At 49.1% G+C, this 17,079-nt stretch overlaps 1 protein-coding gene across 1 annotated transcript in view; it reads right to left on the bottom strand.

The window, feature by feature from the left end:
- IGSF21 (immunoglobin superfamily member 21) overlaps positions 1 to 17,079 on the bottom strand; it is a 236,566-nt gene that overhangs the window by 25,803 nt on the left and 193,684 nt on the right. Inside the window, exon 5 of the mRNA XM_081017983.1 lies at positions 1,008 to 1,123. Within this exon, the coding sequence (XP_080874109.1) occupies positions 1,008 to 1,123 (116 nt within the window). The remainder of the gene's footprint in view (positions 1 to 1,007; positions 1,124 to 17,079) is intronic.

The following is a 17,079-nucleotide window of genomic DNA, read 5'->3' as shown; positions in this document are numbered from 1 at the left end:
GGCCAATGCCCAAATCCCTCCAAATGGGCCCCTTCTTAGCTTGGGCCTCAGCTGCGATTCCTGCATTGCAGTGGGTTGGACTAGAGGACCTTTGGAGGTCTTTACAGTTCTACAATTATATGAACCTGGTCCACAACTTTAGCATGAAACTGATATGAAGCTGATCCTATGGCCTACAGAAGGCATACAAGTTCATAGAATCATAGAATTGTAAGTTGGAAGGCACCCATTTAGGCGACAAACCGCTTCAATTAGCCTGGTTGCGATTGCCTCTGCAACTCCCTTCTCCCTGTTCATCTATATTTCAGCACGGTGGGCTGCGGAGATCATCTAGGCTTAAAAAAAAGGATCAGCCAAGGGGGATCAGAAATGTCAACCGGCTCCAACAGCTGCAGCAGGGCTATTGACCACGGCTGCTTATAGGGAGCAAGCGATTCTCTTAGACCCTCCAAGTGTCCCTATTTTCCATGGACAGTCCCGGATTTGCAGAAGCTTTCCTAGTTTCTGATTTGATCCCAGAATATCTTGCTTTCCCTTCGGTAAAGGTAAAGGGACCCCTGACCATTAGGTCCAGTCATGGCCAACTCTGGGGTTGCGGCGCTCATCTCACTTTATTGGCCGAGGGAGCCGGCGTACAGCTTCCGGGTCATGTGGCCAGCATGACTAAGCCGCTTCTGGCGCACCAGAGCAGCACACGGAAACACTGTTTACCTTCCCACCGGAGCAGTACCTATTTATCTACTTGCACTTTGACATGCTTTCGAACTGCTAGGTTGGCAGGAGCAGGGACTGAGCAACGGGAGCTCACCTGTTGCGGGGATTTGAACTGCCGACCTTCTGATCGGCAAGTCCTAGGCTCTGTGGTTTAACCCACAGCAGCACCCGCGTCCCAATAAAATGGTAGAATCAGAGAATTGTAGAGTTGCAAAGGAACCCAAGGGTCATGTGGACCAGCCTCCTTGAATGCTCTGCCCTCTCCCCAATTCACTGCCCTTGCCAAAACTCACCATTGGGGCAGGCTTCCCGCCGGAGACAATGCAGACCAGAGTGAAGTTCTGAGCCTGGTAGCGGCTGAAGGGAGCTGGCGTGTCTGCAGCAATGACCGAGATAGACATGGGAGGAGCTGTTGGAGTGAGAGGAAGATAGCTGATAGTTAGTTCAATTGTTCCTTGGTATCATACCCCACCGAAAAGACCCAGCCACCCACACCTTGGAAGATTCAGGAAAGACTAAAGCATGGGTAGGCAAACGGCCTCAGTCCAGTATACCTGAAGGAGCGTCTCCACCTCCATCGTTCTGCCGGACACTGAGGTCCAGCGCCGAGGGCCTTCTGGTGGTTCCCTCGCTGCGAGAAGCCAAGTTACAGGGAACCAGGCAGAGGGCCTTCTCAGTAGTGGCGCCCAGCCTGTGGAACGCCCTCCCACCAGATGTCAAAGAGAAAAATAACTACTAGACTTTTAGAAGACATCTGAAGGCAGCCCTGTTTAGGAAAGCTTTTAAAGTTTAATAAGTTATTGTATTTTAGTGTTCTGTTGGAAGCTGCCCAGAGTGGCTGGGGAAACACAACCAGATGGGTGGGATATAAATAATAATTTATTATTATATTATTATTATTATTATTATTAAATAGAAGCAAAGTGAGCTGCCTTATACAGAGTCAGAGCATTGCTTCATCTAGCTCATGGGTAGGCAAACTAAGGCCCAGGGGCCAGATCCGGCCCAATTGCCTTCTAAATCCAGCCGGCGGACGGTCTGGGAATCAGCGTGTTTTTACACGAGTAGAATGTGTGCTTTTATTTACAATGCATCTCTGGGTTATTTGTGGGTGTTATGTACTGAGTTGAATAGGATCCAAACTGCAGCAGTCTGATTGGTCCTAGAACAATGGGATCCAAAATGCAGCAGTCTGATTGGTCCTAGAACAATGGGATCCAAAATGCAGCAGTCTGATTGGTCCTAGAACAATAGGATTCAGAATGCAGCAGTCTGATTGGTCCTAGAACAATGCAGCAGTATGATTGGTTGGCAGGAACCACCCAATCATGCTCCAGATAGAAGTGAATCCACAACCTGATTGGCTTACAGTAGAATTCCGGAATTAGCCAATCATGTGCAGCCCATTGTGTAAATAATGTATATAAAGCAGATACTTTGAGGGGACATTCATTCATTCCTCCTCACCACTATGAGCTGAATAAAGAGCGTGAAATCACTTTGCGACTCTGAGTATATTTCAGTGGGCCTTAGGAATTCTTTCATATTTTTTTCCCCAAAATATAGTCCGGCCCACCACAAGGTCTGAGGGACAGTGGACCGGCCCCCTGCTGAAAAGGTTTGCTGACCCCTGGACTAAAGGAAGCAGTTCTTCGCAAAGAGCATAGCTAACCTATGGAATCAGGGGTGGCCACCAACCTAGATGGATATAAAAGAGGAGGACATAAAATCATGGAGGAGGAGAGGGCTAGCAATGGCCACTAGCCACGATGGCTCTGCCTCTGTGGTTGGAGGCAGCACTGCTTCTGAACGCCCTTTGTTGGAAACCACAAGAAGGGAAACCTGCTCTTGTGCTCGAATCCAATTTCTCTGGTTTCCCCCAGGCATCTTGTTGGCCACTGTGAGAAGAGGGTGTTGGACAGCAGGCTCTTATTCTGTCCTGATGTTTGTAAGTTTTGCCAGCCAGTTGCAAAGAAATCCCAGCCCCCGATGACGGAAAGCAGGTCAGCTCGGCGGGTTGGGAGCCCCAGCTGGCAAACGCCGCTGCAGCCGTTACGCCGAAATTGAGAGAGCGAGTGGTTGATTTATGCCGGGCGACAGTCCGTGAACTCCATCCCGCGCTCCCGCGCTCCGGCGGGATTTCCCGAGCTGCAACACAGCGTTGCCCGGCAAATCGGAGCCTTCAGCTTGGAGCAGAGGGCTTCGGGCCATGTGCTTCCTCCTGCTTCCGCCTCAAAAATATTGAACAACCTTGGAGAGAGAACAGGCACACACTTCGTTCCACTTGGCCATCTCCCTACAGACATCTCCCCGGGGGGATCTGTACAGCAATTGTATTTGAAAACACTTTATAAAGTCTTCCCAGCTCTAACGACAACGCTCAAGCGATCACCCTTGTCAACGTGGGCACAAATAAGTGCTACTGGTTTATGTCGTTTTAGAGACTGCGCCTCACCTCTTGTGCTCCACTTGTTGAGTCGGAAAACGTAGGATCCCCAGGAGCATAGGGTGTTTTCCTGGGAATATTTCTAGGAGCATTTAAAGGCTCAACCCTACATTTCATTGAATATTTTCACATCTACATAGAATCATAGAGTTGGAAGGGACATTGAGGATCATCTCGTCCCACCCCCTGCAGTGAAGGAATATGCAGCTGTCCCATGCAGGGACTGAACCTGCAACCTCAGGTGGCCTCAGTGGCCCGGAGTGCCTTCCATCAGCTTTTGCTAGTGGCCCAGCTACAGCCCTATCTGAACAGGGATGGCCTAACTACTGTTGCCTATGCTCTGGTAAGCTTAAGGTTAGATTACTGCAATGCGCTATACGTAGGGCTGCCTCTGAAAATGATTCGGAAACTTCAGCTAGTGCAGAATTCAGCGGCCAGGTTGCTCACAGTTTGAGCATATTTCACTGATCCTGGTCCGACTGCACTGGCTACCAGTGAGTTTCCGGGCCCAATTCAAAGTGCTGGTTTTGACCTATAAAGCCTTAAATGGCTCAGGACCACAATACATCAATGACCGCCTCTTTCCATATGAACCCACCCAAACCCTCAGATCATCTTCTGAGGCCCTCCTTTGTGCGCCTCCTCCTTGAGAGGTCCGGAGGGTGGCAACACGAGAACAGGGCCTTCTCTGCAGTGGCTCCCCATCTGTGGAATGCACTCCCCAGGGAAGTTCACCTGGCACCTTCATTACACACCTTTAGGCACCAGGTAAAAACATTCTTTTTTAACCAGGCCTTTGGTTGATCTGTTTGACATCCTATGCCCTTTAAAATATCTCTCTCTCTCTCTCTCTCTCTCTCTCTCTCTCTCTCTCTCTCTGTGTGTGTGTGTGCTATTGGGTTATTGTTCTTATTTTTATTATATAGATTGTGATTTTATTCTGTGAATCGCCCTGAGACCACCGGGTATAAGGTGGTATATAAATTCAATAAATCAATAAGTAAAACTTGCTTTAACCAACTGAGCTATTTTTCCTCCATAGCTCAGGGGCACATAGGGTCATATGTGGCCCTCCAGACCTCTCCATCTGGTCCTTGGTGTTCGCTGCAGGTCTTGCTTCACAACTTCCTTGAGTGCTTTTGCCTGGCTGGGGTCACAGGATGATAAACTTGTACAGCTGAAAGGGACTACAAGGGTCAAAAAACCCAATGCAAAGAATCCCTGACAGATGACCACCCAACTTCTGCTTTAAAACTTCCATTGAAGGAGATTCCATGACCTTTCAAGGGAGTCCATTCCACTGGTGAACCGCTCTTGCTGTCAGAAAGCTCTTCCTAATGTTTATTTTGAATCTCCTTTCTTACCATTTGAATCCATTGGACGGGCCCTTGAACTCTGAGGATGAATATTGTTTGCTTAGTTGGCACAAAAATGGAAGCAAGAAGGATTACTGACGAAAGAAGAATGGCGGATGAAATTGATGAACTATGCAGAACTGGATAAATTAACAGGAAGGATTTGAAACCTATGGGACCAGAGATTCTTAGAAGACTGGAGTAAATATACGAACTATTTGAAAAGTAATTGGGATAAACAGATTACGCTAGTAGGACTGCAAGAAGTTTTGTAAGGAGGACTATCTGAAATATTGCAAGAAAGACTATGAGGAGGATTATTAGTTAATGATAATTAAGAGTAATAGAGAAATGGAGAAATGCAGAACAAGTGATAAAGAACGGAAAATCACCAGAGGTGTTGACGGAAGTCTAAAACATTGTATAAGAGAATAAGTTATGTTATATGATTGTTGGAAATGATACGTTTAAAAAAACCCCAATAAAAATCTATATACCGTATTTTTCGCTCTATAAGACTCACCAGACCACAAGACGCACCTAGTTTTTGGAGGAGGAAAACCAGAAAAAAATATTCTGAATCTCAGAAGCCAGAACAGCAAGAGGGATCGCTGCTGGGATAGCTGCGCAGCCTATATTCACTCCATAAGAAGCACACACATTTCCCCTTACTTTTTAGGAGGGAAAAAGTGGGTCTTATAGAGCAAAAAATTCGGTATATAAAAAACAGAATGAATATTGTTTGCTTGGATATTGTGTTGGTCCCAGGGGGAAGGTTACCGTTGGCGTGGTCAAAGTCCGGTCCTGGGTCATGAGTCTGGAAACAGTTCACAAAGAGCGAGGTGGGGTCCGAAGCAGGAAGCCGGGTGGGGACGGGAACTCTGGAAGGACAGGTCTGGGTCCGGGCAGAAGCAGGTATTCAACGACGTTGCTCCCACAACCTGGCCTTTATCTTCTCTGAGGCCAGGGGCAGTCCTGGCCCCCAGGTGACCCGCCTCTTCTGGCCTTAAGGCGAGCACTCCTCCTGGGAGAAACCAGTTCCCTCCGCCTCTCTGCCCTGAGCCTCTGCAGCTCAGGTGAGGCTGGAGGGTTACTGGACCCAGGGGGAGACTCACCTTCCCCTGACAGGGCTGGGAGAGGCACACCTGTAGGCACTGTGTCCTCAATCACCTCCGGAGCCAGAGTGGAATCACCTGGTGCCTGCTGCTGAGGATCTGGCACAGGTGCAGATGCTTCAGATCCAAGGCCCTGCCCCAGCTCAGCCGGCCCTGGAGGCGGGGACTCCTGTGCAGGCTGGGGTTCCTCCGGTTCAGCCTCTGAATCAGATTCCCAGGCCATCACAGATATAGGATGGAGAGGGTTTGTGAGAGTGTATCAAAACTAGCCTGCTGCATCGATGTGAAATTCACACCCATTTGGCGCCCTGGAAGGCTGCCTTCAGGCTGAAGAAGTTTCCTCACCCCTAACGCAGAGTTTTAACCAACTACTCAAGAGGGATTCCCAAATCGCCATGTTTGGTCACATTGTATCTCTTTCTTCCGAAGCCCCCCGCAATTTAATATATATACTCTCCTCCTCCCCCAGCATAAGCGAGAAGCAAGTCCCCAAATGCCAGGCTGTATATCTGTGTGACAATGCGAGAAAGATAGACTGGGAGGGATGGGGAAGAGAAATTATCCCAGAACTCATTTTCCAGGAGAGGGTTGGGGGGGGGCGAGAAAGAGTTAGAGATGAGAGATGGATAAATGGAGGAAGAGAGAGTTATGGTAAGGTGGAGGAGGGGGAAAAAATAGATGCCAACACAGAAAAAGCCGGCTGGGGGTTTAAATAACAGGAGGGAGCGACAGCTACATGGAACGCAACAGATGCATGGCTCGGAAGATTTGTGCTCCTGTCATCTCTGGGATGCATTTTCTGCAGTCTTGCTTTAGAAAGAGCAGAGGAGGTCGAGGCTCACACATCATCTACCTACGGGCACCAACCGGGATGGCTTTCAAAGAGGATTAGATAAATCCATGCAGGAGAGGGCTATCAGTGGCTACTAACCATGATGGCTATGTTCTGCCTCCAAAGTCTGAGACAGCAATGCTTCTGAATACCAGAAGCTGGAAACTCCAGGAGGGGAGAGTTCTGCTGTGCTTGGGCTTCCCATAGTTGGCACTGTGAGAACAGGATGCTGGACTAGATGGGCCATTAGCCTGACCCTGCAGGTGCTTCTTATGCCATTGAGTTTTTAATAATAAATAATAATAAATTTTATTTATACCCCGCCCTCCCCAGCCAAGAACAGGCTCAGGGCGGCTAACACCAGGTATAAAAACAATTGATTGAAATACAACTTAAAAGCAAGATTAAAATGCAACATTAAAATGCAGCCTCTTTTCAGTAGGAACTCAAATCAAAAACTTTTTGGAGGATGAAAACGTCAAGTCTTCACCAAGGCCAACTATCCAGACTGGTCCTACATGGGCCAGAACAAAAGCCAGGGAAGTCCCCAAATAGGAGTTTCATCACAGAAGGAGAAAGGAAAAAGGAAAGAGGGGGAGGGGATCAAGTTGATTCCAAGCCAAAGGCCAGGCAGAACAACTCTGTCTTACAGGCCCCGCAGAAAGAAATCAGATCCCGCAGGGCCCTGGTCTCATGAGACAGAGCGTTCCACCAGGCCGGAGCCAGTGTTGAAAAGGCCCTGGCTCTGGTTGAGGCTAATCTGACTTCCTTAGGGCCTGAGACTTCTAGGGTCTTACTATTTATGACCTTAAGGTCCTCCGTGGGGCATACTGGGAGAGGCGGTCCCGTAGGTACGAGGGTCCTGGGTAGGTCCTGAAGCTATTGCTCCCCTGCGAGCCTCTCTCTTTTAGAATCTTCCTGTATTCCAGGCACTTTCTAATGAGCAAAGTGACATCCTGTTTAGCTCATCATCAGCCGCTGACACCATCCATAAGGGACAGACGATGTGTCATGTTAGCCAAGACAATTATTGCATGATTCCTTCTGTCTGGACACCGCAGCCTCCCCAATGAATGCCCGATGGTGCTATCCACTCCTGATGCGATGCCAGTAACCTTCGCCGCTCCCCTAAATCATCCCTTGAGCACACCCGCGCTCCCTGGACCATGAAGTCACACATCATGACCAATTAAAGGTGCCGTCTGGAGGAAGGAAACTTTACCTAATGCCGAAGACTGCTAAATTTAGAACCAACCAACAGGGGAGGTGTAAACCATCCCACCTGACCTAGGAGATGTCAGAATCTAATTATGTCACTGCCAGATTCCCCCCTCCCCAGCACCAATCAGGGCAGACAGAGGAGAAAGTCAGCAGACAAGAAAAGTCAGTGTTGTCTATCAAATGGAGCATTACCTTTCTTTCTTTCTCTCTTCCCTCCCGTCCAACCACAAATGCCAATTCCAATTTAACATCTCCCCTGCAAGATTTCAAAGGAAAGATCTACAGGAGAAACTGTGATGTATGCTCTCAGGAGCAGCCGCTGATATCGGGAAGCATGGGGAGATTGTATTCCCCGTGGTTCCCTGTGTCAATGAACGCCGCCATCGAAGTTTTCAGCAACACCTGGCCTTTAATTGCGGAGGCTAGATTTCCACGGACCCACTCTGGAATAGGCTCCTGTCCCAAGGTAAATTGGAGAGGTGGTAATGAAGGCTGATCGCCGAAGAACTGATGCTTTTGAATTATGGTGCTGGAGGAGACTCTTGAGAGTCCCATGGACTGCAAGAAGATCAAATCTCTCCATTCTTAAGGAAATCAGCCCTGAGTGCTCACTGGAAGGACAGATCCTGAAGCTGAGACTCCAATACTTTGGCCACCTCATGAGAAGAGAAGACTCCCTGGAAAAGACCCTGATGTTGGGAAAGATGGAGGGCACAAGGAGAAGGGGACGACAGAGGATGAGATGGTTGGATAGTGTTCTTGAAGCTACCAGCATGAGTATGACCAAACTGCGGGAGGCAGTGGAAGACAGGGGGTGCCTGGCATGCTCTGGTCCATAGGGTCACGAAGAGTCAGACACGACTAAACGACTAAACAACAACAATGGTGGAGAAGAGGAGGTTTGGGGTCAGAGTAGCTGCCAAGCAGACGTCTTCCTATCTCAGCTGATGTTTCGGAATGAAGACAGATGACATTCAGTGAAGATGGCTGCAACACCTTGAGAGCAGTAAGGCTTGTCTGGGACTGCCCTCAATTCACATGTGCCTTTTTCCAACTCTGATTTAGCGTGGGGCTGTATACTCGGCTCCAGAAAACCTGCAGCTGAAGCTGTTGTGCACTGACTGGCTAGCACCCGGGATGTCACCCCAAAAATGACACACAAACACACCAACCCAGCTCTAAAGCAGCTTTTTCAGTTTCAAGTCTTCATTAAAACTAGGATGAATTGATAACAGAGATATGATTCTTTTCAAAATCACAGAGGGGCAGACCACCCACTTTTTGGGGAAGCTGGTGGCCGAACCACACTCCTGTCAATCAAATTGCTAAGTCAAGTTCACACAGCAGAGAGGGTCCTCATCATATATATTCCCACATACTCTCTCTGCACAGCTTTTTCTCAGCTGTCACGCAGATTTTGCATCCCATCTTAGCAAAGCATGAAACTCCCTAGATATGCCCCAGGAATCCCATTCGCATGCTTTCATCTTCCCTTAGATATGCATGGCAGACCTCACCACCACCACCAAAAAAAGGGAGAATGTGGCTCTGTTACTTGCATGGAGACCCAGGGGAGGGGCAGTGCATTAGGGAAAATGGGGCAATGCCCCCACCTGCCTGCCTTCTTACTTACAACCAGTCTGGGGAAAGGGGGGGGGGAGCTGCCTGCCTGTTTCCTCCTCCTTAGACCACAACTGCACCATCCATTTAAAGCCCTACAGTACCACTTTAAAGAGCCATGACTTACCCCAAAGAATTCTGGGAGCTGCAGCTTGTGTAGAAAGTGTGTAGAAAGTCAGCAGGGTCTAGTGGTTAGAGCAGGGGTCAGCAAGGTTTACCTTGCCTGGGCCAGTTCACTCCAGCAGAGATCCCTCTGTGAACTGGATTGCGTGCATGGCCACGATTTCCGGTGTCCACGTCTGCGCAGACATGATTTCCTGCATCTGCGCAGATGCGATTTTCGGCGTCTGAGCATGTGCAGATGCAATTTCCGGCACCGCAGAAGCGAGTCCCTGCGCCATGCTGCACCAGTTTAGCACAGCACTTGGGGACTCGCCAAGCGGGCAGCTTGGTTCAGGGGTCGATTAAATGACCCCCGTGGGCCGCTTGTGGCCCTTGGGCCTTAGGCTGCCTATCCCTGGGTTAGAGTGTCAAATGAGGAACTGGGAGAGACCAGGGTTCGAATCCCCACTCGTCTACATAGTTACGATTCCCAGATTGGTTTGTTTGTTTGTTTCATTTATAGCCCACTCCCCTCCCCAGGGACGCGGGTGGCGCTGTGGGTTAAACCACAGAGCCTAGGACTTGCTGATCAGAAGGTCAGCGCTTCGAATCCCCACGATGGGGTGAGCTCCCGTTGCTCGGTCCCTGCTCCTGCCAACTTAGCAGTTCGAAAGCACGTCAAAGTGCAAGTAGATAAATAGGTACCGCTCTGGCGGGAAGGTAAATGGCGTTTCTGTGTGCTGCTCTGGTTTGCCAGAAGCAGCTTAGTCATGCTGGCCACATGACCCGGAAGCTGTATGCCGGTTCCCTCGGCCAATAAAGCGAGATGAGCGCCACAATCCCAGAGTCGGTCACGACTGGACCTAATGGTCAGGGGTCCCTTTACCTTTACCTTACCCCCCCCCAAGGAGCTCCAGTACATAGCTCTCCCTTTCTTTTCATTTAATCCCACAACAACCTTGTGAGGTAGGTTAGGCAGAGAGAGAGAGTGACTGGCCCAAGATCACTCAGTGAGCTGCATAGCCAAGTGGGGATTCGAACCCTGGTCTCCTAGGTCCTAGCCTGACACTCAAGCCACAACGCCACACAGACAATCCCTCTTCACAGGGAACTCTAGTAATTTTAGTTCTGGGAGGGAGGGGAGGCTCTTGACAAATCTCAGCACCCTAAACATTCCACAGTTCCCAGAAGTCTCTGGGGGAAGCTATGACTGTTTAAAAGTGACACTACAATGCTTTAAAGGGATGGTGTGGATGTGGTCTCCGTCTCAGTGTTGCCCTAGAGATCAGTGGGGAGGAAGAAGAGGGTGTGGACGAAGCTTGGGTTCATTGCATCTGCCTGTCATTGCCTGTGGCGCCACCTGCTGTTGGGCTCCGTCCCTACCGCCAAACCAGCTCCATCCATCACCAGCGAACACCGATAGATTCAAGGAGAGCACCTCCATTAAGACACAGCCAAGCCCTCTGCAGCATCTACAAGGGGGAAGATGCAGCGTAGGAAGGAAAAAATAAACATTTAATGCAGCAACGCAATGTTGCCTGCGGAGGGGAAGGTGGAAAATCCACAGTGGGTGATGATTTTATTCCCTGAAGCATAAGATTTGATTGCTCTTAATGTCTCCTAACTTGCACAGCTACAAATGTTATGAGCAGGCGTTAAACATTCCAGGGCTCGTTTTGGAAGCCAGGCGTGGCGTCGCCACACTGACCTCTCAACCCAATCCCTTCAAATTCGACTGAAGAAAGCATTAGCCCCCTACTCCTTTAACCAAATGTAAATATTCTGTACAGTCCCTGGGAAGGGAAATAAAAGCAATCTCAGCTTGGGTTGCCTGGGAAGGGCCATAGCTCAGTTGGTAGAGCATCTGCTTTGCATGCAGAAGGAGCCAGGTTCGATCCCCAATGACATCTCCGGGTACAGATGTCAAGGAAATAAGCAACCATCTGACTTTCTGTAGACATCTGAAGGCAGCCCTGTACAGGGAAGTTTTTAATGTTTGATGTTTTACTGTGCTTAATGAGTTTAATTTGTTTGAAGCCGCCAAGAGTGGCAACCCAGTCAGATGAGCAGCAAGCAAGCAAGCAAGCAAGCAAGCAAGCAAACAAACAAACAAGCAAATACAGTGGTACCTCAGGTTAAGAACTTAATTCGTTACGGAGGTCCGTTCTTAACCTGAAACTGTTCTTAACCTGAAGCACCACTAATGGGGCCTCCCGCTGCTGCTGCGCCGCCGGAGAACGATTTCTGTACGCATCATGAAGCAAAGTTCTTAACCCGAGGTACTATTTCTGGGTTAGCAGAGTCTGTAACCTGAAGGGTATGTAACCCAAGGTACCACTGTAAGTAAGTAAGTAAGTAAATAAATAAATAAAAAATTGTTGTTGTTGTTCTTATTATTATTATTTGGCAGGTAAAAAGGTAAAGGTAAAGGACTCCTGGAAGGTAAAGTCCAGTCAAAGGCGACTATGGGGTTGCGGCACTCTTCTCGCTTTCAGGCCGAGGGAGCCGGCGTTTTTCCACAGACAGCTTTCCGGGTCATGTGGCTGGCATGATTAAACCGCTTCTGGTACAATGGGACACCGTGATGGAAACCAGAGTGCACAGAAATGCCGTTTACCTTCCCGCCACAGCGGTACCTATTTATCTGCTTGCACTGGTGTGCTTTCGAGCTGCTAGGTTGGCAGGAGCTGGGACAGAGCAACAGGAGCTCACCCGGTCGCGGGGATTCAAACCGCCGACCTTCTGATTGGCAAGTCCTAAGCCACCGCGCCACACTGCACTCAGTGGACCAAGTCTGTCTTGGTATGAGGCAACGTCCTATGTACAGGGCAGTTGAGAGCAAATGGGGTCTTTCAAAAATTATTGGACTCCCCTGCTGCCCTTGACCACAGGCCCATTCTAGCTCAAAATGATGGGAATTATTGGACCCCAGGAACAACAGGTTACACTTTGGAACTCCTTGCTTATTAATATCCAGCCTTTGCTGCAATCTTTTCGGTGCCTGCCAAAAGCATTTTTGCTTAGGCAAGAAGTTGACGAGGGTTTTAATCTGTTGCTATCTTTTCAAAAGTCTTAAACTGCTGCTGTTGTTTCCCCCCCACCCCAAGTAATAATTTTATTGCTTTCTCTTGTTATGTCAGCTGTTTTGTGGAGAGGGGCTGGGGTTTCACTTTTGCAATGAAGCGGTGTATAAATCATACAAAAAATAAAAAATAAACCCTGCCTTCAGCTGCATAGCTCAGCTGGCTAGAGCGTGGTGCTGATAACGGCGAGGTTGCAGGTTTGAGACCCATATGGGACAGCTGCATATTCCTGCATTGCAGAGGTTTGGACTAGATCAGTGTTTCTCAGCCTGTGGGTCCCCAGATGTTGTTGGACTACAACTCCCATCATTCCTAGCCAGCATGACCAGTGGTCAGGGATGATGGGAGTTGTAGTCCAACAACATCTGGGGACCCACAGGTTGAGAACCGTGGGACTGGATGATCCTCAGGGTCCCTTCCAAGCCTAGAATTCTATGATGTAACATTTGCTGCAGAAAACAGCTGGCAATACGGCTTCTGTGGATCTCCCTCTTTCCTCTCCGCCCCCCCCCCCGAGATTGCCTCCTTCCCCACCCTTGCCAACTGGGCCTCTTGCCTCATTACCAAGAGGCTTGTAAGTTTAAAGCTGCAGAGATTGAACAAGAGGCAGCGCCTGGGAGGTTTTCCGCTTTAATAGGGGGCTTTGGGGCTAATCTGCAGGCAGAGAGCCATCTTCTTCTTCCCAGGTGATTTAATGGAGGATCCAGGGCCAGGAGGCAGAAAGAGTGGAGGAACAAATTAACAGAGCTGGGGAGGGGGGGGGAGTGAAGAGGAGGAGAAGAGGAATCAAGGGGAATGAGCCATGAAGGAGCTGAATCGGAGCCTCTGTACATAAACCACTTGGGTGCAAAAAGATGCTTGGTGATGGATAGCTGGGGGGAGATTTAACTATCTGTCCTAGAATAATACCATTGTAGAGCTGGAAGGGGTCTCCAAGGGTCATGTAGTCCAACCCCCTGCAAGGTTGTTTACTCCTGCTCTGGAGGGTAGGACTCGAACCAATGGCTTCAAGATAAAGAAAGGAGATTCCGACTAAACATCAGGAAAAAATCTTTCTGGCAGTAAGAGCTGTTTGGACGGTGGAACGGTCTCCCTCGGGAAGTGGTGGGCTCTCTTCCCTTAGAGGTTTTTAAGCAGACGTTGGATGGCCATCCGTCATGGATGCTTTAGCTGAGATTCCTGCGTTGCAGGGGGTTGGACTAGATGACCCATGGGGTCCCTTCCATGTCTATAATTCATGGGTAGGCAAACTAAGGCCCGGGGGCCGGATTCGGCCCAATTGCCTTCTAAATCTGGTCCACGGACTGTCCGGGAATCAGCATGTTTTTACATGAGTAGAATGTGTGCTTTTATTTAAAATCCATCTCTGGGTTATTTGTGGGGCATAGGAATTCGTTCATTATTTCCCTCAAAACAATATAGTCCGGCCCCCCACAAGGTCTGAGGGACAGTGGGCCGGCCCTCTGCTGAAAAAGTTTGCTGACCCCTGCAACAATTCTATGATCCAGAAACAAGGATCATAGTAGCCGATGGGCAATGCGAGGATGCCTTGCTCCACCAAAGGAAGATTTGGGAGTTTGCTTGAAGCTCTCAATTGCTTGGGACCTGCCCCACCCCTGATGGAAACAGCAATGTAGTGGAGGGGGTTCAGAAGGGAGAGCAACTCCAGGACTCTCTCTCCTCCCTCCACACAGAGCAGAAGAGTGGACATAAATCACTGCAACAGCAGGGCAACTGATGACTCTCCCCTACTCTGGCAAGCCAATGTGGAGATAGCAAGGCTTTCAAGTTCCCCCCTTGTTTGCAAAATATCGGCACAGAGAATGGCCCCAGCTTATCATTTTATGACAACCCACTTGTGGCGATCACACAGGGTCCCCGGACGTTTAACGGTCTATTGATCCCTGTGCCACAACTGTGCTCGCTTCCCCGCTGCCACCAAGCAGTTACTCTCTGGTAAAACACTGAGTCCAGTCAGTTGTTAAAAGTGAACCAAAAGAAGAAGAAGAAGAAGAAGAAGTTTATTTTACAAACATTAACAAGTTTATGGTTTCTCAGATAATATTCCTGTCAGTATCTTAACTTTAGTTTCTTTACCGGTCTAAGATCAAACCTATCCATTCTTAAGGAAATCAGCCCTCAGTGCTCACTGGAAGGACAGATCCTGAAGCTGAGACTCCAATACTTTGGCCACCTCATGAGAAGAGAAGACTCCCTGGGAAAGACCCTGATGTTGGGAAAGGAGAAGGGGACGACAGAGAACGAGATTGTTGGTCAGTATTCTCGAAGCTACCAGCATGAGTTTGACTAAACTGCGGGAGGTGGTGGAAGACAGGAGTGTCTGGCGTGCTCTGGTCCATGGGGTCACGAAGAGTTGGACATGACTAAACGACTAAACAACAACCTTCCTAACACCTTCTGACTGATTATCTCAACTGTTTGACTGACTCCTCTTAACAAATTCTCTCACTCTCTCACACCAGACTAGCCCAACCCACAGACTTATCTTCTCGTCTCGTCTAACTCCAGACTGTCTCCTCAACAACTCTAACTCCCTAAAAAAACCTCTGTGCTTAAACCTTATACACAGTTAACTCTGCCCCCTGGGTTCCCATTGGTTAGTCATTTTACCTTTCCCTATGAACCCAGTAGGGACGCGGGTGGTGCTGTGGGTTAAGGTCCTACAGAGCCTAGGACTTGCCAATCAGAAGGTCGGCGGTTTGAATCCCCGCGACGGGGTGAGCTCCTGTTGTTCTGTCCCTGCTCCTGCCAACCTAGCAGTTCGAAAGCATGTCAAAGTGCAAGTAGATAAATAGGTACCGCTCTGGCAGGAAGGTAAACAGCCTTTCCGTGTGCTGCTTTGGTTCGCCAGAAGTGGCTTAGTCATGCTGGCCACATGACCTGGAAGCTGTACGCCGGCTCCCTTGGCCAATAAAGCGAGATGAGCGCCGCGACCCCAGAGTCGGTCACGACTGGACCTAATGGTCAGGGGTCCCTTTCCCTTTCCCTATGAACCCAGTATGATGTCACACACATAGCACGGCAAACTCCACATCGCTCTTCCTAATAAACTGGGTATTGAATTGGGCATCACTGCTCTGTCTACCTCTGTATGCATCAAGGCAGCAGGCTGTGATTTGGGGTTGGGGTTGGGATAGGCACAGGGGCAGCCACGGTGAGATCCTGCACTTCAGACTCTTGCACTGCGGAAGCAACTCAGGAAGGGCACGGCTAAATCTCAACACAGTGCAACTTCTGCGGCCCCTGCTCTATTTTATGAGGATGTTTTAAGACAGAAAGGTCTCTCCCAGGAGCTCCTTGGTTAATTACCTCATTCGGTCCAGACATGGCTTTCCATTATGGGATGAATTATTCTCTTTTCCTGCTGAGGCAGCTGGCATGGGGAGAATGGGGTCACCAGCCTTCCTTTGAAACCCAAGGGCAATTGAGATGATGTGGGAGGGAGGGAGAGCCATTGAAGGAGAAGAGGGGTGGTGGTAGGAAATGACTGTGAACACTCACAGCACCAGGGAGGTAGTGAGGAGGGGGAAGAGGAAATGGGCATTTCCTGATTTGTGGACTGGCTTGAAAGACCCCCCCCCCCAATTAACATGTCTCAGAATGCCGAAGATACGAGGCTGCACTTTCTATTTATACTGACAGCCCACCCTACGAGCTGACCTACATATCCAGCAGAATTGCATGCTGCAGCACTAACAGTTATGGAATCACAGAGCTGTCGAGTTGGAAGGGGCACCCAAAGGCCATCTAGTCCTGCTCCCTGCAACACAGGAACTGCAGTTAAAGAACCCCCCACAGGTGGCCATCCAATCTCCACTTAGCAACCTCCAAGGAAAGAGAGGCTACCACCTTCATGTGGTGCAGTCGGTCAGCATGTCTGGCTGTTAATCAGAAGGTTGATGGTTTGAGTCCACCCAGGGATGGTTGTGGGCAGCATTCCTGCATTTTTGGGGGTGGGACTAGAGGACCCTTCCAACTCTACAATTCTATAATAAATAATAAAAATAAACTTTTATTTATATCCCGCCCTCCCCAGCCGAAGCAGGGCTCAGAGCGGCTAACAACAGTAAAAATAGCACAATTTACATAAAATCACAATCAAATAATTAAAATACATTCTAAAATAAATTCAGAATCAGTTTAATGGCAATCATTGGGCTAGAGTTCTATGAGGATTACAGAAAGATGGGGTCAGACTGGGCCTTGGCCAAAGGCCTGGTGGGACAGCTCTGTCTTGCAGGCCCTGCGGAAAGATGTCAAGTACCGCAAGGTCCTAGTCTCTTGTGACAGAGTGTTCCACCAGATCAGGGCCATGGCCGAAAAAGCCCTGGCTATGGTTGAGGTCAGCCTAACCTCCCTGTGGCCCAGGATCTCCAAGATGTTTTTATTTGAAGACTGTAAGGTCCTCCGTGGGACATAGCAGGAGAGGCGGTCCTGTAGCTATGATTCTAAGAGAGTTTGCTCCACTCTCAAACAGCTCTCACCATCATAAAATCTTCCTGATGTTGAGTTGGAATCTCCTTCCTTGTCATTTGAATTCATTGGTTTTTGTCCTACCCTCTGGAGCACC

The sequence above is a fragment of the Podarcis pityusensis genome (genome assembly GCF_964106645.2).
Source record: "Podarcis pityusensis genome assembly, chromosome: 8".
Classification (NCBI taxonomy): domain Eukaryota; kingdom Metazoa; phylum Chordata; class Lepidosauria; order Squamata; family Lacertidae; genus Podarcis; species Podarcis pityusensis.
This window is presented reverse-complemented; position numbering and strand designations above follow the sequence as displayed.